This window comes from Cnephaeus nilssonii (genome assembly GCF_951640355.1).
Source record: "Cnephaeus nilssonii genome assembly, chromosome: 2".
Taxonomy (NCBI): Eukaryota; Metazoa; Chordata; class Mammalia; order Chiroptera; family Vespertilionidae; genus Cnephaeus; species Cnephaeus nilssonii.
Genome location: NC_137073.1, coordinates 16,642,619 through 16,664,913, shown reverse-complemented (window position 1 = coordinate 16,664,913; position 22,295 = coordinate 16,642,619). Strand labels below are relative to the sequence as shown.

The 22,295-nt window shown below is 49.7% G+C and overlaps 1 protein-coding gene across 2 annotated transcripts in view; it reads left to right on the top strand.

The window, feature by feature from the left end:
* The first annotated feature begins 363 nt into the window (after positions 1-363).
* The window catches only part of TFAP4 (transcription factor AP-4), a 38,080-nt gene continuing 16,148 nt past the window's right edge, over positions 364-22,295 (top strand). Inside the window, exons 1-3 of one of the 2 annotated variants that reach the window (XM_079785129.1) lie at positions 364-445; positions 9,102-9,273; positions 14,684-14,880. Coding sequence is in view for 1 of the 2 variants with exons in the window: in XM_079785128.1 (XP_079641254.1) it covers positions 14,945-14,955 (11 nt within the window). In the remaining variant the exon portion in view is untranslated. Of the gene's footprint in view, positions 446-9,101; positions 9,274-14,683; positions 14,956-22,295 lie in introns of both variants that reach the window. The other variant, XM_079785128.1, reaches the window with a different exon arrangement.

The window sequence follows — 22,295 nt, the reverse complement described above, 5'->3', positions numbered from 1 at the left end:
ACCCTCCGCTCTCTTCCCCCTCCCCCGGGCCCAGGGCAGGGACGAGGGGGCGGAGGAGCGGGAGCGACACATTTTTGAGTCGTGACCAAGTGGAAACTCCCTCCCCGGGGCGGAAGCCGGGGGCGCCCCACTGGGGCCGGAGCCTCCGCCGGGGCTGGACTCGCGGCCGGGGGGCCGGGCACGGCGGGGGACCCGGGCCCCGCCCCTGACCCTCCTCATGAATATGAATGACCGGCCGGGCCAGCGGAAGCGCGAGGCTGTCCCGGCCCGGCTGGCCCCGCCCCCGCCTCCGCCGAGGGCCCGCGGCCGGGGGGCGTGGCCTGGCGGCGAACGTCCCGCCCCTCCCGCCCGCGCGGGGCCTTTTTCCGGCTGGCCCGCCCCGGACGTGACCTCGCGGGTGCGCGTTGGAGCCGCCCGCGGGGAGGTGCCTGCGCCCCCAGCACAGGTAGGGCAGTCCTTTGTCCCCGGCGCCACCCCCCGAAACCCGGGGGCGGCCGCCAGCCCCGGCCCGCGGCCCCGGTGCGCGCTGCCCCTCTTGCTCCGGCCCAGGGCGGGGCCCGGCCCCGGAGCCAGGCTCCTGGGCGCGCCTGCAGCCCGGAGCCGGGGTAGGAATCCTTCCCTCACCCCGGCGGGCGCGGGCACAGGGCAGAGGCTGTAGCAGAAGCCCTGCCCGCAGAGGGCTTACGGGCCAGGGCGAGGGAGGCCCGCGGGGGCATCAGAAGAATGTCCAGTGTGTCAGATGCGTGTCAGCGTGAGGACAAAAGCGGGCAAGGGCATCAGCCAGGCGGCTAGGGGAGGCTCTCTGTGTGGCTGGAGTGGAGAGGGGAGAATGAAAAGGATGGAATAATGATAATGGCTCACGTGTTGAGCAGGTGCCAAGCCAAGTGCTAGATGCTTTATGCATATTATTTCCTGTAATCATCACGACAACCTGGACCTGGGCACTACTGTTAGCTAAGAGGAAATCGGTGTCAGGGAGCCCAAGGAGATTGATGTCATTGCCTGAAACACACCCACGAGACCCAGGGTGGGGTGGCCTTAACCGAGATAGGTTCTCCACGCTACTCCTCAGTTTCCTCCCAGAGTACTAAAGGGAGGGGCAGTGAGTGACTTGAAGGGAAGGATGGGCGGTCTGGGCCCTTTTTTGCCGACAGTTTGCCCCCAAAAAACAATTTACCCAGCAGTTGGGGCCCTGAAACCCAGCCTAAAATTAGTGTACAGAACAAAGGTGTAGTCGGAGTGTTCCTGGAAAGAGTCTCTTCTCTCTGTTCTCCTGGGAGGGGCTTTTGTTGTCTGGGAAGCACTTGTCCCTCCTCTGGTCTCTGGAGCAGGTACTAGTGGCTTTGGGGAGGGAGAGTAGAACTGGGAAGAGGCTGCTGCTAGCAGTGGGCTGGGGGGAAGCCTAGTGCCCTGGAACAGTAACAAAGATGGTGTCCGCCAGGCAGGCTGTGTATACCCATCAGCAACTGCAGGGCAAGCAGAATCACCGAAATATCCCTGTGAGCCTGGAGAGATTAAAGCACAGCCACAAACTCACCCAAGTCTGCACCGGCAAGCAGGTTCTCTGACCACCGACCAGATGTGGTGGGAAGGGCCTCAGGGTTGCCGATCGGGGCTTCCTTTGCTGGCTGTACCCATCGCTTCTCTGCTGTCGAAGTGGGGGATGAAGGCCTGTGGGTTTTTCATGGAGACCTCTGCTCCAGCCTGGCTCAGCTTCAAGTCTTGGCCTTTGGGTTGGGATATAAAATGTGGAGGATTAGGAGTGGGACCCAGCCCTCTGAGTTTGAACCTCAGGAGACCAGTGAGTCAGGTCCTGGTGGTACAGGACCACAGGGGCACTTACTGTTAGGCCATTTGGTAGATAAGAAGGAGACTCAAGAGGTTAAGTGGTTCACCTGAGAGCCCACAGCTATGAAGTAGCAGAGATGGATCCAAGTGCAAACCACTAGAGTCCAGAGCCCAAGCCCTGCCCCTTAGGGAGTGGATTCACCCCAACAGAATATGTGGCCATGTGTTTGCTATAGTGGAGACCCTCCCACCAAACACACACACACACCACACTCCCTGTGGGGCCATAGGAATGGGGAAGTGATGATGACCAGAGGGGACAGAGACACTTTCTATTCTCAGATTCTCAGCTATGCAGTCCCAGGCCTCATCCCCAGGCCTTTGCATCTGGGCTGAATCGGTCTCTCCTTCTCAGGGTGGACTGGTGTAGGAGGGGCCAGAGGCACCGTAGGGGTCGTCTGCCAATGTCTTCAGCCAGGGGCTTCTTCCTGATGAGGTCTCAGGCTTTGGTCTTGGGCCCGGGCCCAAGGGCAGAATGATTCCACCTGGGCACCGGGAACCTACCTGTACTCCCTGGCCTTGAACTAAGGGTTCAGTTGAAGCTATGGTCACTGACTAGGTGGCCTGAGTGAGGGTGCCAGGATGGAGGGGGAGAGGTCTGAGGTGGCACATGTGAGTCATGAGACTTGAGTGAATAGAATGTCAGGAGATGGGAGCTGGTCCCCTGAAATGACCCCTGTGGGCCAGGAGTTGTGAACCCTCTGCACATTGCTTCCTGTTGATCTGGTCCCTCCTTCCCTTTTTTCCTCCCTGGAAATATTCTGAGTCTTAAAACCCCAATGGACTCTCAAACTCAAGATGCTGACCAGTGAGTCTGGGGCAAGGTTCAGGGACTTATTTTTTTAAAAATATTTTTATTGATTTCAGAGAGGGAAGGGAAGGGAAGGGAAGGGAAGGGAGAGGGAGAGATGGAAACATCAGTGATGAGAGAGGATCATTGATTGGCTATCTCCTGCACGCCCTCTACTGGGGATGGAGCTTGCAAACCCGGGCATGTACCCTGACTGGGAATCAAACCGTGACCTCTAGGTTCATAGGTCAATGCTCAACCACTGAGCCACTCTGGCTGGGCTGAGAATCTGCATTTTTAACAAGCTCAAGTGACTTGTGATGCATGTGGTCCTCTGACTAGACCTGGAAAACTGCTGTCCCAGGCCTCCCAGCCAGGCAAGCTGTAAGGAACCCCTTCCAAGCCTTCTGGCAGATAAGAGACTGGTGTGCCTAATGGTTTTCTACAACTAAAGTTAGATGCATTCTCTCTTGGAATGCTGTCGTCAGCTGAGCTTCTCCCCTGTTTAAAATAAATGATGGAGCCCAGTTGGAGTGGCTCAGTTAGTTGAACATAGTTTTGTGCACCGAAGTGTTACCAGTTCGATTCCTGGTCAGTGTACATATCTGGTTGTGGGTTCAATCTCTGGTCAGGTACATACAGGAAACAACTGATGTTTCTCCCTCCCTCTCTCTAAGCATGTCCTTGGGTAAGGATTAAAATAATAATAAATAAATGATGGAGTCTCAAGCAATAGCCCTGTCTCCAACCCTCCCCTGCCAAGTATCTCCAAAGATCCAGCTACCCTAGATGACCCGTTTATTTCTGAGCTCCTTGCTCTGTCCCGAGTTCTCCCCTCAAAGCACATTGTGCCAGGTTCTGCTATGTCCTAAAGCCCCAAGGGTCTGCCCCTGGTCCCTGAAACAGGTGTTTCCCTAAGGTTCCATCTTTGGACCTCTTCTGCTTGACAGGTGTCCTCATTTGAAGAGCGAAAGTGAGAGGAACACTTCTAACCCAGAGCTCCCAATATTTATACCCAGCCTCTGGGGGGTGCCAGCCCCATTTTTTTATGGGCTACCTTGATGTCTCCCCTAGGCCAGCCCGCTGGAGCTCCTCCAAATAGGCTCTTCGATTTGAGGGGAATCTAGCCACATCTGTCACTTAGGGTGGTCCAGCTGGGTGGGACTGTCTGGCTCCTTCCCGAGCTGCATGCCCTGAGAGAGGAAAGAGGGCCTGGCATCTTTAAGAGAGCCCCTCTTAGTAGCCAGGCTTCCCTGTTGGAAGCTTCTGACTTATTGCTTTCCCTGTTAAAACTATTAGTGCTGGCTTGTCTTCCTGACCTCTGGCCCCTGAGCCTCCACCCCCATGGCTGTCTGTTCTAGTGCCCCAGACTTGCAGCCCCAGGATCTCTTCGTACCCCTACCACCCTACCCACCCCGCCAAGGCACTATAGTCCCTGTTTGGGGGTCTTTGAAACGTACCATCAGCCTGTTCGCTTTTGCTCAGAGCCAAACACAGCCCAGGGATGTATGACGAGCACTTTGGACGAGTTTGTTTGGCTGCCCAAGCTCTGCTCCGTACGGCATTGGGCCACACTGCCCCTGCCTGCAGTCGGGGGTGTTGGTTCAGATCCTGATTTTGCCCTCACCAGCCTCATGACCCGACAGGTTCCTTGAGCCCACAGAGTTCCTGTATCCTCCTCTACAATGTGGAAGGTGGTAATAATAGTCCTGTCTCACAGGGCTCTTGTGAGGATTGACATTATGTGGCTTCATCTCTAAGGGTCCTTGGAATATAATATTGCCTGATCTGTATTATGTTATTTAATCCTCAAAACTACCCTGTCAGATAGATTGTTGCTGTCAGACCCATTTTGAAGATGAGAGGGAGGCTCAGAGAAGCCAAGCGATTTGCCCAAGAGCACAAAGCTATAAAGCAGCAGAAGTGGGGTTATTCTAATGCAAATCATTTCACTCCAGAGCCCAAGTTTCTAATCACTAACAACTCTATCCCTGTACCCCTGTGCTATGGGTTCTCTTTCTTCATCTCGAGTTCATTGATTCAAGAAATATTTTGGCATGTCTACTACCTAGGGATGTAGCAGTGAATGAACAGAGGAAGCTCTGCCCTTATGGAGCTTACATTTTGGTCAGGACACATGGGAAGAAATGTATAGGAACGGTAGATGCTTGCCCAGGGCCCCTCTTCCTCACTGTCTGTCCTGGGGGCACAGACCAGGACCCCCTATCTCACCTCCGTACTATTTCTTGCACCTGAAGGCCTCAAGAGGTAGACATTGGCTGAATTGGACTGGTGTGCGTTTGACCCTTGTGAAGTCGGAAGTGGATCACAGCAGGACCTGGTGTAGGGCTTGAAGACAATGGAATCCTAAGGGGATGGGGGCAGTGGCAGTGCTGGCATGGAAGGAATGGGAGTACCATCCAAGGCCAGGCTGAAGATAGGCTTTATTAGGGAACTACAAATCAACAACCATACTGCTTTACACCCACTAGGATGACTATAACAAGAAAAGAGAAACAATAATAAGCATCGGGAAGATAGGGAGCAATTGGAACCCTCACACACTGCTGGTGGCAATGTCAAATGGTGCAGCCATTTTGAAATAGTCTTGCAGTCCCTCAACATAGAGTCACCATTTAACCCAGCACTTTCACTCCTAGGTATATACCCAAGAGAATCGAAAACATATGTCCAGGCAAAAACTTGTACGTGGGTGTTCATAGTAGCATTATTACAATAGCCAGAAGCAGGAAACAACCCAGATGTTCATCAACTGATGAGTGGGTAAACAAAATGTGGTCTAGCCATCCAATGGAATATTATTCAGCCATGAAAAGGAATAAAGTTCTGATAGATGCTACAACATGAAAAAACTTTGAAAACATTATGCTGAGTAAAGAAGCCTTGCACAAAAGACCACATACTGGATGGTTCCATTTCTATAAAATCTCTAGAATAAGTAGATCAATAGAGATGGAAAGTAGACTACTGGTTGTCAGGGGTAGTGGGCACAGGGATTGGAGAATAACTGTTAATGGATACAGGGTTTCTTTTGGGGTGATGAAAATGCTCTAAAATTGATTGTGGTTTTATTTTTTTATTTTTAATATATTTTATTTATTTTTTACAGAGAGGAAGGGAGAGGGATAGAGAGTTAGAAACATCTATCAGCTGCCTCCTGAACACACACACACTCCTCCCCCCCTCCACTGGGGATGTGCCTGCAACCAAGGTACATGCCCTTGACCGGAATCGAACCTAGGACCTTTCAGTCCGCAGGCTGACACTCTATCCACTGAGCCAAACGGTTTTGGCTGATTGTGTGGTGGTTTTTTTTTGTTTTTTTTTTTTTTTTTATATATTTTATTGATTTTAGAGAGGAAGGGAGAGGGAGAGAGAGATAGAAACATCAATGATGAGAGAGAATCATTGATTGGCTGCCTCCTGCACGCCCCCTACTGGGGATGGAGCACGTAACCCAGGCATGTGCCCTTGGCCGGAATGGAACCTGGGACTCCTCAGTCCGCAGGCCGACGCTCCATCCCTCCATCCGTTGAGCCAAACCAGCCAGGGCTGATTGTGTTTTTAAAAAAATATTTTTTAATCGATTTTGGAGAGGAAAGGAGAGGGAGAGAGAGATAGAAACATCAATGATGAGAGAGAATCATTGATTGACTTCCCTCCTGTACACCCTGGACTGGGGATGGAGCCTGCAACCTGGGCATGTGCCCTGACCAGGAATCAAACTGTGACCTCCTAGTTCATAGGTCAACACTCAACCACTGAGCCATGCCAGTCGGACATAAAATTAATTGTAGTGATGGTTGCACAGCATGGTAAATATACAGAAAACATTGAATTGTATACTTTAAAAAAATATATATTTTTATTGATTTCAGAGAGGAAGGGAGAGGGAGAGAGAGATAGAAACATCAATGATGAGAGAGAATCATTGGTTGGCTGCCTCCTGCATGCCCCCTACTGGGGATCGAGCCCGCAACCCATGTGCCCTTGACTAGAATTGAACCCGGGACCCTCCAGTCTTCAGGCCGACGCTCCAAACCAGCCCGGGCTGAATTATATACTTTAAAATGGTAAATGGTGTGGTATGTGAATTATATCTCAATAAAGCTCTTACTCAAAATATTAGCCAGACTTTCCTGCATTAATGCTGACAGAAGGCACCAGGAAGTGGACTCAAGAACTTGCTGAGTGACTGGGGGAGATTCTTTGCGGTTACATTGCTGTAATTCTCATGAAATGGTTGTGGAGAAGTGATTGTGGAGGAGACTTTGATTCATCCTTAAGGCCTCAGCTTATGTGATATCCCAGAGCATGCCCCCCCACCCCCCCAACCTTATAACCCTCCCTTTGTCACTCGCCATCACTCTCGGTGTCTTCTTTCTTTCCTCTTTAGCACTTCCCACACTTGGAATTACTTTCTGTGGAGCCGATTTTGTCTGACTCTTGCTGGGCTGAGTTCCATGAGGTCAGGGGCTTGTCTGTATCTGGTTTACCCCACAGTAGGTGTTCAATAAATACCTGTAGAGTGAATGAACCCATACAGGGTAGGGAAAAAGTAGTTTATAGTTGTGAGGACGTGAAACACAGAGTTTACTCTTGTATTATTATTTATTAATTATTGTATTATTTTCCATACAAACAATTGTAAACCCACTTTTGCCCCACCCTGTATATACTGATAACTGGGGGAGGTCTGGGCTAGGGTCCATGCTTGCTGCAAGGGAGGGAGTGAGCAGAGTGAATCAGGGTGTCTCCTGGCCCCAGTGGCTTTCTTTTTCCCTCTGTTTCAGTTCCAGGAGAATGTCTCTGGAAAGGAAGCCCAAAGCCTGGTCTGGCTGGGAAGAGGGGAGAGGGGTGGGGAGCAGGAATGGGGGCTGGGCGGGCCTGGGGAGGAAGTCTGTAGCCCCAGGCTGCCGAGGGCGTGGTGTCTGTGTTTGCACCTTTGGAATGTGGCTGATTCACTCTGGGGAGAGCCATGTGCAGCCACTGTTGTTGCCTTGGATCTGACATCTGGAGGCTGAATTCCCAGAGGAGACAGATTCTTGCAAGCAGATGCCAACTTTGAAGGTCAAACTGAGTGATGGAGGTGCTTTAGAAGGAGGTCCAGAGCCCCCCCCCCGCCCCCCCCCGGATTCTGGGAGAGAGGTGAGGCCCCATCCCCAGCCGTGTTCCAGCCCCTAAGCTACCAGAGCTCTGCAGTCAGACCTGTGTTCAAAGGCCAGTTACTTAACAATTCATATAACTGCAAAGGCCTAGGGCCTGGCTGGTCAAGTGCTCAGCAATGGTGCTGGGACACTGAATTGCATCGCTCCATCCAGTAGTCTCTGTGTCACCCAGCTTGGCTCTCCCTGGGTTCCAGCAAGACCCCAGGCTTGCCTCTTGTTGGGTCTCAGCTCATCTCTGACGCTGATTGGACAGGTCTGGGTCAGGAGCTTACTCTAGCCCAAGGTAGACACCCCTAGAGCCACACAGGGAAAGTGGGAGTGAGGGGTCCCCCAAAGGAACCGGTGCCAGGGGGTGGGCAGAAACAGCACACAACCCCACTCTGCTCAGCTGCCTCCATAGGACTGGCTTCTGGGGCTCATGCCAGGCACTGTGCTCAACTCCATGGCTCTTACTTACTGAGTATTCTGCTGGCTATGCTCCTTAAGTTCTTAGAAGCTCAGTTTCTTTCTTTCTTTTGACTACTCACCCGAAGATATTTTTTCCATTGATTTTCAGACAGAGTGGAAGGACCTGGGGGAGAGAGAGAAACATTGAAGTGAGAGAGACACATCGATTGGTTGCCTCCCTCAGGAGCCAGGTATCAAACCTGCAGCTGAGATATGTGCCCTTGACTAGGAATTGAACCTGAGACCCTTTGGTCCAAGGGCTAGCTCTAACCACTGAGCAACTGGCCAGGGCATTTTCTTCATCTATGAAATCTCACAGGCTTCTTTTAAATATTGAATTAGTCAATAAATGCAAATCCCTTGGTACCTGCCTGGCCCACAGGAGGCAGGGTGCTAACATGTCTAGTTTCCTTTCTCTCCCCTGTATCTAGGTATTATGTGATTGCTCTGTGATGGTGCAGGCAGGTGTGTGTATGTGTATACACGTGTGCACATGCATGCAGCATGCCCCTTTCTCTCCTCCAAGGAGTTCTGTATTGTTTGGCTTTCCCCCAGGGGCTTAGGGACTCTATAGGACAGAGGGGAGAGGCAGGAGGGAGAGGGAAGGGGTTGAAGGAGAAGTGTACGGGCCTCACTTGCTGGTCTACAGCTCAGGCCTGCCTCTGGGAGTCAGTCACCTTCCTATTCCCTCAGTTCTACCTGGGGCTGGAGGGGGCCCAGGCTCTGGGAGTGGCTGCCTCTGTCCCTCCTATGTCACGTTAAATGCATGTTGGTCATTTGGGGACAGCACTGAAACAGGCTTGCTGATCTCATATTCTCTCCTCTAGAACCCTGGAACCTGGGGGTGAATTGGAGAGGAACCCAGGCTTGGGGATTCTCAGAAGAAGAAACTGGTGCTCAGAGTATTCTGAGCCCCTTGGACGCCTCGCAGAAACCAGGGGCTCCTGGGAAGGCAGAGAGCAGGCCTGCTGTAAGCCTTTCCAGCTTTTGTCAACTGAGGTAAAGCACCTCTCAGACTCTGCTTGGGGCCATGGAGCACTAGGCCGAGTTTCCTCCTCCTTGGCTCAGTGTCTTCCCCTCCTGCCAGTCCTGCTTGGTGCCACACCTCTGAGCTGCCACAGGTCGGTGGGTGCCAGCCCATCCTCACCCAACCATCCAAGTCCTTCGACTCTCATCCCAAACGCCACCACATGCACCTGTGGTTATTCTCATCTCCATGGCCATCTGGCATTTCATATAATGGAATCATGCAGTTGTGTCTGGCTTCTTTCACTGAGTATCATGTTTTTAAGGTCCATCCATATTGTAACACCTGTCAGTACTTCATTCCATTTTTGTTAATCTTCACCCGAGGATATTTTCCCATTGATTTTTAGAGAGAGTAGAAGGGAGGGAAAGAGAGAGAGAAACATACATGTGAGAGAGACATATCTATTGGTTGCCTCCTGCACACACCTCAACCTGGAGCCAGGGTAGGTGCCCTTGACCAGAATTGAACCCACAACCCTTCAGTCCTTGGGCCAACACTCTAACCACTGAGCAAAACCAGCTAGGGCAGTACTTCATTCTTTTTATGGTCAAATAATATTCCATTGTGTGGATAGATCAGAATTTGTGTCTCCATTCATTGATCGATGGATGTTTGTGTTGTTTCTACCTTTTGTGAATGATGCTGCTATTCCTGTATAGTTTTTTTTTTGTAAAGATGAAGGTTTTCAATATAAGTGTTTTTTTTTAAAAAAAATCACCCGAGGACATGTTTAGAAAGAGGAGAGGAGAGAAAGAGAGAGAGAGAGAAGCATTGATGTGAGAGAAGCATTGATCAGCCGCATACATGCCCTGACCAGGAATTGAACCCCCAACCTTTCTTGGTGCATGAGATGATGCTCCAACCAACTGAGCCACTCTGGCCAGGCTCAATATAAGTGTTTTTTTGACAAACACTGCAGTTAATCCTCACAACAGCCCTGTGTGTCAGTGCCGGCATGCTCTTCCTCCTGCAGATAAGGAAACTGAGGCTCAGAGAGGCGAGTCAAGGTCACACAGCTGGAAGCACTGGGATGATATAGCTCTTGGCCATTAGGCCCCATGATGCGTACTGAGGTGTTTCGGTTCATTTTTAGCAGAGCCTTGCCAAGTGCTATCCCACAGTAAATGTTGCTTATTCTTCCATCAAGGCTCATGCAGAACTCAAGCCCCAGGTGTGCTCCATGTTCAGTCATGGTGAGTGCCAGTTATGTGCTCGGTGGTAATCCTGTGGCTCCACGGAAGCACCTCAGGTGGTTACGGGAAGTCCCTACTGTTGCAGATTCATCCACAGATCTGGGACTGGGCATTAACTCCTGCCTCTGAATACATGTTCAGCCTGTATCACCTTGCTTTTCTGGGATCCCAAGGCTGTCTTTCATCTCTTGCCTTGGATTTGGCACACAGACATGGTTTACCTGCTGGTGAACTTTGCTTCTTCCACCTTCCTTCCCTTGTGGCATGGTGGGTGGGTGTGCAACTCCTGTTGTCATACAAGCCATGGTTCAAGTCGGCTCTGCCACCCTGGCTATGTGGCTTCAGGCAAGTTCCTCAACCTCTGAGCCTCTATTTGCTCATCTGTAGTGGAGGAGTCATAATACTACCTATTGATACACTGATTAGGTGGTTGTGGAACTAAGAAAAGGGAGATGAAGCCCAGCCGGTGTGGCTCAGTGGTTGTGTGTCGACCCATGCACCAAGAGGTTGCTAGTTTGATTCCCAGTCAGGGCACATGCTCAGGTTGTGGGCTTGATTCCCAGTGGGAATGTAAAAGACAAGGGAGATGTGCCCACTCAGTATCCTGTCCCTCACACACACTTGGGAAGCCACTCGTCTCTGGTCATTCCTCACTGCAAAGGCAGGCTGGCACCTGGCCCGGGGAGGGGGCAGGAGCTTTGTGTCTCTCCCTGCCCCTGGGACAGTGGGAGGCTCCCATGACTCAGTTCTGCCCAAGGAGGGGGAAGTCAAGGCCAGACCTCTGAGGCAGGGAACCCAAGGGACCTCCCTGTCCTCCTCCTCACTCTGCTCTCTGCCCATCTCCCCATCTCCCATCTCCCCATCCAGTGCTTCCAGCAAAGCTGGGCAGGGCCCAATGCATTCTCTGCTGGTTGTCTTGGCCCGGTCCTCCACCGCGTCCCTAGATCTGCAGCACAGACCTGCTGCCCTGTGGACCACCCTGAGTGGGTGCCATAGCCCACAGCCTGAGGCTGGAGAGGCAGCCATTCGGAGGGGATGTGGATCAAGGATGGGAAGACCTCTAGTCGCCAGAGTGGAGCCTCCAGCTCCTGCCAGGGAAACCCTCCCAGCGGCTGCTCAGCCTTTCCCAGCCCTGCCCTTCTCCTTAGCGTCTCACATTTCAGCTTCTGAGTTACTGGCACCACCTTGTGCTGCTGTGCTGCTGAGGCCACTGCACCAGACAGACGTTAACCCCCCATGTGCTGGTAGTGGGCTCCCTGGAAAAGCAGCAGGGGCTCAGGGTCCACGGGGCTGAGGGAGGAAAAAGCCGTCCTGAAACCAGTCCCTTTGCCGTAGCCTGGCTCCCCTGCTGGGCTTTATCTTGGTCCTCCCTGTCTGCCCACACTGAAAGCTGAAGCCCCCCTGACCCCTCGGACTTGTTCCTTCGGCTGCCTGGACGCTGACAGTCGACCACAGAACCTGGTGTCTCTGTCACTGAGTACTCGACCTTGTCCGTTCTTGTAGCCTGTGTCTTCGCCCTCCATATTTCTTGCCACACCCAGCTGAGCTCCCCTCTTGCACCTGGACCACTAGTCCCAGTGAGTCTTGAGGCCACAGGAGGTTGTGAGGAGCCTGCAAGGAGCCAGGTGCTGGCACCGGCTAGCTGGGACAATCTTGGGCAAGTCCTTGGGGTATCATCACAGACGTGGGTGCTGTAGTGAGGATGAAATAGGGAATTTGAGTAAAGCCGCCAGAGCATCAGCTGGCACTTAGTGGCACTCAAGGACTCCCGCCCACTTGCACATAGGCCTCCCCCACCATACACACACACACATGCTGGAGCTTTGAGTCCCCCTCCTCCAGAGAGCCACTGTTTCCAGCTGCCTCACCCCTCATAGCCTCTCAGGTCTGCTTTCTCGTCCGAGCAGACCTCTGTCCCTCCCCTGCCCAGGCCATGCCCAGCCCCAGCCCCCTCCTTTTCCATCCTCAGGCAGGACTGGACATCCTCCTTCTCTCCCTCACCTCTCTATTCCTCCGAGGAGCGTCAGCTGCCCAGAGAGACAGTGCACACCTCCTCTGAGCTCAACAGCAACCTCAGTTGTCCTCTTTGGACCTTTCTCCTGAACCCCAAATGCTCCCTCCTGGTTTCTTGTGGCCCCTTTGACGATCCTTCACCCTCCCTGCCACACCTCCTTGGTCCCTAGGCTGATTTACTCTCCTTTTATATTGACCCAGGCCCCTGAGCTCTCTCCTCCCCTTCCCCTGCACTCTCCTGGGAAGGGCTCAGGGTGAGAGTCAGGTCCCAGCTTTCCAGCTATGCCATGCCTCAGGCTCCTGGTCTTCTGGATGGGATCGTCACAGCTGAACTTGTGCTTACCGAGATCAACTGAGAAAGTGGTCAGCCATTTCATTTAAAAAATAAATATTTTTGTTGATTTTAGAGAAGGGAGAGGGAGAGAGAGATAGAAACATCAATGATGAGAGAGAATCATTGATTGGCTGCCTCCTGCACATCCCCCACTGCAGATCGAGCCTGCAGCCCAGGCATGTGCCCTTGACCGGAATCGAACCTGGGACCCTTCAGTCCGCAGGCTGACGCTCTATCTACTGAGCTAAATCAGCTAGGACAGCCATTTTATTTAAAACCGAAATAGTCCAGCCAGGTGGCCATATGTTGAGTTTTTATAAAGGGAATGCACCTCACTGAAGCAGGCATACCTGGTTCCTCCTTGTTGACATGGTGAAAAGCAGAGACATTTCCCTGGGGAAAGCCCTCACAGAGGGAGGTGAAACTTTACTGTGAGTGTGAGGGGAGGAGCTGAGTGCTGACCATGGAGGGAAGAGAAGAGGGATGAGGGCAGGAGCCCACTCCAGTGGGCTGTAGCAACGGGCCTGAAAGTAGGGAACAGAACCAGAAAGGCGGGACAGAGAACACGGGGCACACCGCAGGTAGACTCCAGCCCCCCTTTTTTATTTTCACCCAAGGATATGTTTATTGATTTTAGAGAGGGGAAGAGAGAGAGACAGGGAAACATCGATGTGAGAGAGAAACATCGATCTGTTGTCTCCTGTACGCACCCCGCCCGGGCATTGGATCTGAAACCTAGAAATGTGCCCTGACCAGGAATCGAACCCATAACCTTTTTGGTGTACGGGATGATGCTCCAACCAACAGCCACCCGGCCAGGGCACCAGCCCCCTTTTCAAGATCTTGCTTATGAGCAAAGTGAGTCAGATCGAGCTGGATAAAGGAAGTGGGCATCTGGAGGTCAGGACCTTTTGAGCCTTCTGAACAAGCCCATTGCCTCCTTGGGGGTGCTGGAGGCTGGAGCTCAGCCACGCCACCCCAATCTCTGCCTTGGCTTTTCTAAATATGTTCACTCTGCTTGCTCTCCCAGGATCCTTTGTGCCAGGCGCCCTCTAGTGGTTGGGGGACCCCAGCCTTGTTGGCCCAAAGATCTCTGCGTCTAGGCTAGGAAAGGAGACCAGGGCATTGGGGGATATTGGGATATGCTCCAAACCCCTGCACGAGTGTCTGACCCTCCCCCCCGCCCCCCATTCTATCTTCCTTGGAGTATTCAGGATCCCCTCCCAAGCAGGGGATTTTTGCTTCTATGGGGCCTTCATTCCTGACCCAAGAACTTATATCCACATCCCACACCCCAGCTCCTAAACAGGTTGGGGTCCCACATGTACCAGAGCATGCTGGGGTTCGAAAGGCCATCTGTTCACCTTGCACCCCCCCTCCTCCACACACACACTCATGCTTAGAGGAAAAGCCTCAAATTAGGATTGGGGTGGGGGGAGGGTCCCTAGATTCCAGTTTAGGTTCCATCTCCCTTTCTCTGTATGTCATTAGGGAAGTCCCTTAACTTTCTCTGTACCTCCTTCATGTTTCCCTCATCTGTGGTAACAGAATTCTTCTAAGGCCCCCAATGACCTTTGCCCTTATATACTCCCCTTCCATTGAGTGGGCAGAACCTGTGAATAGGGTATCACTCCCATGATTAGATTATGCTATATATGCCTAGTTGACCTTGAGGTAGAGACATTATCCTGATAATGTCAAGCTAACAAATTCCATTAGTTTGACCTAATCACATGCGTCTTTAAAAGTAGAGAGTTTTCTCTGGCTGCTTCTGGAAGAGGAAATTGGAGAGATTTGAATCGAGAGAGGGATTCATGCCTGGGACATTCTCTTGTTCAGATGGAGAAGGCCAGGGCACAAGGACCTGAGGATGGCTTCTAGGAGCTGAGAGCCAACCCCAGCCAGTAGCCAGCAAGCCAACGAGACCTCATTCTACAGCCAAAAGGAACTGAATTCTGCCAACATCCAGTGAACATGGAAGAGGACCAGAACTCCGGATGAAATCAAAGCCACAACCGACACCTCAATTTCAGCTGGTGAGACCCTGAACAGGGAACCCAGCCATGCCATGCCTGGCTTTCTGACCTCCTGAACTGTGTGATGATAAACAGGTACTGTTTTAAGCCAATAAATATGTGGAAATTTATTACATGGCAACAGGAAATGAATACTTCATTTGTCCAAAGAGAAGAATAGTATTTTAGCAACATGTGAGATAAAAATGAGAAAAATCTATATTACCCTCCCCCCAATGCTGCTGTGTAGAGTAAAAATCTGCAGCAGCTTCTGTATTTCCAGTCCCCCCTCCTGGCTGCAGTTAAACCCACATTCTTAGGGTTCATATCTTTCACCTGAGCTTCCAACCATTCTGGATGAGGGCACGTTTGTTTTGAGAAGGGCTGTGCTAATGGCACCATCAGAGCAGCCAGATCCCACTTTGGCTAAAAAAAGGCACTCTGGAACCCTCTACTGTAGGGGATCCCTGGACTTTGGCCATCTTTAGGGTCAATAAAGCCATTTAAAAAATAACAGCTTTATTAAATATGATTCACCCATCTAAAGTGTAAAATTGAAAGGTTGTAGTATATCCAGAATTGTGTAACCATCACCACAATCAATTTTAGAACATTCTCTCATTGCCCCAAAAGAATCCCCCGATTAGCACTCGCCCCTCATTTCCTCCTAACGCCCCCTCATTCCCTTGGCAACCACTAATCTATCTCTATAGATTTGCTTATTCTTGACATTTCATGTCAATGGAATCATTCAGTGTGTGACCTGTGTCTGGCTTCTTTCACTTAGTATCACGTTTCCAGGGCTCATCCATGTTGTGGCGTGTGTCAATGTTCCATTTCATTTTTTTGGTACTTTATTTCTTTTTATGACTGAATAATATTCCATTGTGTAGATGGAGCACTTTTTGTGTATCCATCATTAAAGCCTGTTGATGACTCTCATTCACTCCTCCTACATGGAATTTGGGGTGGGGCTGTGGGAAGGGGAGCAAAGGGGAGGGAAGGGCACTGGGTGCCAGCTCAGTAGATGATCTGCGTTTCTAACAGGGATCATCTGTGGGCATTTAATGAATTACACTCTTTAAAGAGGTCTAATTCTTAAAGGGCAAGCATTCTGCGGGCTGATTTTCACACCATTTTCAATGTCAACCTTACAACATGGCTGTCCCTTTCACCTGCAGCAGTTTTATTTATTTTTATTATTTAATATATTTTTATTGATTTCAGAGAGCAAAGGAGAGGGAGAAAGAGATAGAAATATCAGTGATGAGAGAGAATCATAGATCGGCTGCTTCCCACACCAGGGATTGAGCCTGAAACCCAGGCATGTACCCTGACCAGGAATCGAACCATGACCTCCTGGTTCATAGGTTGATGCTTAACTGAGCCTCTCTGGCTGGGCCACTTGCAGCAAATTTTAACAGGGAGATAGGGCCGGGGGGTTGGCCTCTCCTCTGTCCCTCCCTGCACATCACCAAACTCTGTCATTCTCCCTGGGCCGCTCAGACACCTCTGGCCACCACCACCCATGGCAACCTGGTACCAGCGATATATCAACTACACTTATTGATGCCAGGCATGCCACTAACTTCTCATGATAGCCTGAAAGCTAAGTGCTGTACGACCTCTGTTTTACGACCCTGGAGCTGGGGTTCAGGCAGAGTCTGGATTCTGAACCACACTGCATAGCTACTAGTCCTTTCTGGAACTGTTGTCCAAAGAGCAGGGAGTGTGTGTAGACAGATGAGGGAGGTCTGAGGACTGTGGCCCCAGGGAGTAGCCTCCCATATGCCAAGAAAAAAAGAATTTCAAGACGGTCATATATGGTGAAGACAGAAAACAGAGCCCTTTGGAGGTCACCAGTGACTTTAGCAAGAGCAGTTCTTATGAAGTTGGCTTTCTAATTTTCCCAGCACCATTTATTGAAGAGGCTTTTTTTTTTTCCTTACACACCATTGTGTGTTTCTGTCTCCTTTGTAGAAAACTATTTGCCCATGTACATGTGGTTTTATATCTGTGCTCTTAATTCTGTTCCATCGATCTGTGTGTCTTTTTTTTTCTTCTGCCAACACCATGCTGTTTTGATTATTGTAGCTCTGTAGTATAATTTGAAGTCAGGTAGTATGATACCTCTGGCTTCGTTCTTTTTTCTCAGGGTTGCTTTGGCTATTCGGGCTCTTTGGTGGTTCTATACAAATCTGATGATTTCTTGTTCTATTTATTTAAAAAATGACATTGGGATTTTGATGGGGATTGTATTAAATCTGTATATTGCTTTGGGTAATGTGGCCATTTTAACTATGTTGATTCTTCCAATCCATGAACATGGGATATTTTTCTATTTTGTTGTCTTTTTCAATCTCTTTTAATAATGCTTTATAGTTTTCAGTATATAGGTTTTTTACATCCTTTGTTAAGTTTATTCTTAGGTATTTTATTCTTTTGGTTGCAATTGCAAAAGGAATTTCTTTTTCAGAAGTTTCATTGTTAGTATACAGTAAGGCAGTAGATTTTTGTACACTGATTTTGTATCCTACAACTTTATTGTATTTGTTGTTGTTTCTATTAGTTTTTTTGTGGAGTCTTTAGGGTTTTCTATGTGAAGAATCATGCTATCTGCAAAAAGTGACACTTTTACTTCTTCTTTACCGACTGGGATGACTTTTATTTCTTTCAGTTGCCTTATTGCTCTGGCAGAACTATCTATCCTATCTAATAAAAGAGTAATATACAGATTGATCATCACTGCAACACACAATATAGCTGCCCCCATGTGGTCAAAGATCCTGCCCCCATGTGGAGACAAGATGGCCACTACAAGATAGCCAGCAGGAGAGGGCAGTTGGGAGGCACCCGGCCTGCAAGGGAGGGCAGTTGTGAGGGACCAGGCCTGCAAGGGAGGGCAGTTGAGAGGGACCAGGCTTGCAAGGGAGGGCAGTTGGAGGTGATCAACCCTGCAGGAGAGGGCAGTTAGGGGTGACCAGGCTGGCAGAGGAGGGAAGTTGGGGGCAAACAGGCTGGCAGGGGAGCAGTTAAGCATCAACCAGGCTGGCAGCGGAGTGGTTAGGGGGTGATCAGGCTGGCAGGCAGAAGCGGTTAGGGGCAATCAGGAAGGCAGGCAGGCAAGCAGTTGGGAGCCAGCAGTCCTGGATTATGAGAGGGATGTCCGACATCCCTGGTGGGATCGGGCCTAAACGGGCAGTCGGACATCCCTCCAGGAGTCCCAGATTGGAGAGAGTACAGGCTGGGCTGAGGGACAACCCCCCGCCGTGCACGAATTTCGTGCACCGGGCTTCTAGTATAATAAATAAAGAGCCAGGTGCTGTCATGGCCAAACGGATGACCGGTCACCATGAAGTGCATGGAGCACCTCTCGGTCCCCCCACATCCCTCCGGCCCCCCTAGCCATTTGCCATGCGGGGAGGGGGGGAGACGGAAGGCAGGAGTTGGGACAGGAGTTGGGACAGTTGAGCGGTGGCGGTGGCAGTGGGCTGCTTTGCGGGGCAGCAGCGAGCTTAGCGGAGCAGTGGCAGGGTGGGGGGAGTTTCATGGAACAGTCGCGGGGTGTGGGGAGTTTCGTAGAACAGTTGCAGGGTGCAGGGAGCCTCGCGGAACAGTGGTGGGGCGGGGGGAGTTTCATGGAGCGTCCCGTGGCGAGCTTCAAGGGGTGGCAGCAAGCTTCGTGGAGCAGTCAAGGGGCGGGGGGAGTTTCACGGAGCAGTGGTGGGGTGGGGGGAATTTCACAGAGCATGGTGGCGCGGGAGGAGCCTTGCAGAGCAGACGAGGGGCCGCGAGCATTGCAGAGCGTCCCAGGGCGGGGAGCTTCACGTAGCATCGCAGGGCGGCAGAGGCCAGTGACAGAGGCCAGGCTAGGCCTAGGGACCCTAACCGTGCACGATTTTGTGCGCGCTGGGCCTCTAGTCTATATAATAAAAGCCTAAGGCACCATTATGGCAGAATGACCAGAATGACCAGTCGCTATGACACTCACTGACCACCAGGGGGCAGATGCTCAATGCATGAGCTGCCCCCTGGTGGTCAGTGCACGCCCATAGGGGGAGTACTGCTCAGCCAGAAGCTGGGCTCATGGCTGGCCTCTCCTGGCACCGTGGCACTGCTAAGGAGCAGCGAGCTGAGCAGTAAGGAGCAGCGAGCAGGAGGGCAGTAAGGAGCGAGGGGTCCCAGATTGTGAGAGGGCAGAGGCCGGGCTGAGGGACCCCCCCACTCCAGTGCACAAATTTCATGCACCGGGCCTCTAGTGCTGAATATTCGAGTGCTGAGAGTGGGCATCCTTGTCTTGTTCTTGATTTTAGAGGAAAAGCTTTCAGGTTTTCACCATTGAGTATAATGCTGGCTGGAGGCTTGTCATATATGGCCTTTATTATGTTGAAGTACTTTCCTTCTATTCCTATTTTATTAAGTGTTTTAATCATAAATGGATGTTGTATCTTATCAAATGCTTTTTCTGCATCTATTGATAAAATCATATCCTTTTTATTCTTTCTTTTGTAATATAGTGTATTACCCCTTTGCACTCGCTTGCTTTTTTCTCGAATCCTTTATTCTAATGCTAACCATGTCGAGTCACACTCGACATCCGAGTGCAAAAGGTTACCTTGATAGATTTGATTATGTTGAACCACCCTTATGCCCCTGGAATGAACCCCACTTGATTGTGAGGTGTTATGATTATTTTTTGAGGTATTATTGTATTCCATTTGTTAGTATTTTGTTTAGATTTTTGCATCTGTATTCATCAGAGATATTAGTCTGTAGTTTTCTTTGTGTTATCCTTGCCAGGTTTGGTATCAGGGTTATGTTGGCCTCATAAAATGTGTTAGGAAGTATAGCCTCTTCAATTTTTTTGGAAGAGTTTGAGAAGGATAGGTTTTAAATCTTCTTTGAATATTTGGTAGAATTCACTGGTGAAGTCATCTGGTCCTGGACTTTTATTTTTTGGGAGGTTTTTGATGGTTGTTTTAATTTCCTCATTGCTGATAGGTCTATTTAGATTTTCCAATTCTCATGATTTAGTCTAGGAAGGTTATATATTTCTAGGGATAAATTTTCTTCTAATTGCTTCCATTTTCTCAGAGAAACAGATGTGAGGTCATGAGCTGAGAGTGAGGAGCAGGAGGAGGTGATAGAGGTGTTGCAGGAAGGAGAAAGTGGGAGAGAGAATGTACTGGGCAATATGAAGCGACTACCAGCCATCCAAGATCCACTGGCATTTAAAAATAAGATCACTTGCCCTTGCCGGTTTGGCTCAGTAGATAGAGGGTCGGCCTGTGGATCAAGGGGTACCGGGTTCGATTCCAGTCAAGGGCACGTACCACGTTTGCAGGCTCTGCCCTGGCCTGGGCCCTGGTCGGGGCTGTGTGCAGGAGGCAACCAATTGATGTGTTTCTCTCATATCGATGTTTCCCTCTCTTTTCCACTCTTTCTAAAAATCAATGGAAAAATATCCTCAGGTGAGGATTAACAAAAAAATAAAAATAAGATCACTCAGTAAGGTTGTGGGATTTCCTTTTCCCAGCCCTGTTCCGCTTGGGGGGTAGGTGCAAGGCAGGAGGGGTTATTAGACTTGAAAGGGAAAGTGTATGTGAGATGATTATATTGATAGACTATGAATTCTAAGCCAGATAAGGAGGGAAGTGAGGGCAAACTACTGCGCATAAGCTAAAGCCAGCCCACTGATACATATTTTTTTAATTGATGAGAGAGAAAAAGAAACATCGCACTTGGTTGCCTCCCATACATACCCTGATTGGGAATTGAACCCACAACCCTTTGGTGCATGGGACGATGCTCCAACTAACTGAGTCACCTGGCCAAGGCTGTTTACTTTTTTAAAAAATAAATATTTTTATTGATTTCAGAGAGGAAGGGAGAGGGAGAGATAGAAACATCAATGATGAGAGAGAATCATTGATTGGCTGCCTCCTGCATGCCCCATATTGGGGATCGAGCGCGCAACCCAGGCATGTGCCCTGACCAGGAATTGAACCAATGACCTCTTGGTTCCTGGGTAGATGCTCAACTGCTGAGCTACACCAGCCAGTGGCTGTTTAAATTTTTTTAAAAAATTGTGGTAAAAAAAAATATATAACATTACATTTGCCAATTTAACCATGTTAAAGTGTATGATTCAGTGTCATTAATTACATTCACGATGTTGTACCATCATTACCACTATTTTCAAAAGTTTTCATCACCCCAAACAGAAACTCCATACTCCTAAAGTAATAACTTCCCATTCACTCATCCCTCCAGCCCTTGGTAACCGCTAATCTACTTTCTGTCTTTATGAATTTGCCTATTCTAGATATTTCACATGAGTGGAATCATACAATACTTGATCTTTTGTATTGGTTTATTTCACTTAGCATTATGTTTTCAAGGTTCACCCATGATGTAGTATGTATCAGAACTTCATTCCTTTTTAAGGCTGAATAATATTCTATTGTATGGATAGTCCATGTTTTGTTTATCCATTCATCAGTTGATGAACAGTGGGGTGGATTGTACCTTTTGGCTATTGTGAATAATGATGCTGTGAACACCACTATACAATGATACGTTTGAGTCACTGTTTTCATTCTTTGCAGAATGAAATTACTGCAGCATATTGTCACCTCTGCTTCATTTTGTAGGGCTTACAAACTAAGAGTGGTGTCGTGGACACAATAATGCCCCCCACCCAAGATATTTATATCCTAATTTCCAGTACTTGTGAATGTTACCTTACAAAGCAAACTTTGAACTTGCTTCGTATCTTGAGATTGGGAAAGTATTCTGGATTATTTGGGTGGGTCCAAGGCCATCATAGAAAGGAGGCAAAAGAGTCAGAGAAGATGTGATGACAGAAGCAGAAGTTGGAGTGACACACTTTGAAGATGGAGGAAGGGGCCATGAGCCAAGAAATCCGGGCCACTTCCCAGAAGTTGGAAAAGGCAAGGAAATACAATCCCCTGTAGAGCTTTCAAAAAGAACACAGTCCTGCTGACACCTTGATTTAGCCAAATATAACCCATTTGGACTTCTGACTTCCAGAGAATAAATGTGTTATTTTAAGCTACTAAGTTTATAATAATTATTACAGTAGCTATAGGAAACTAATACATATAACTTTTATGTGCAGTTTACAGAGAAAGTTTGCTGACTCCTAATTTAGAGCAAGAAGATACTGTCAGATGTCAAGGATGTGAGGGATTATGCTGAACACCTTCTGAGGGCTCCAGAAAACACAGTGAACTTGAGCTTAGGAGTTGGGAGCGGGAGGGAAATGGGATCAGATTAAGGGATGTACAGAACCGCCTGGGAATGGAGGTTGGCCTGGATTTTAGGGATTTATTGTGCTACTGCTATAGTGATGGGAGAGAGTTGGAGTGTAGGACTGGGGGCAGTGATGGTATTTCAGGCCTTAGGGCAGGAGC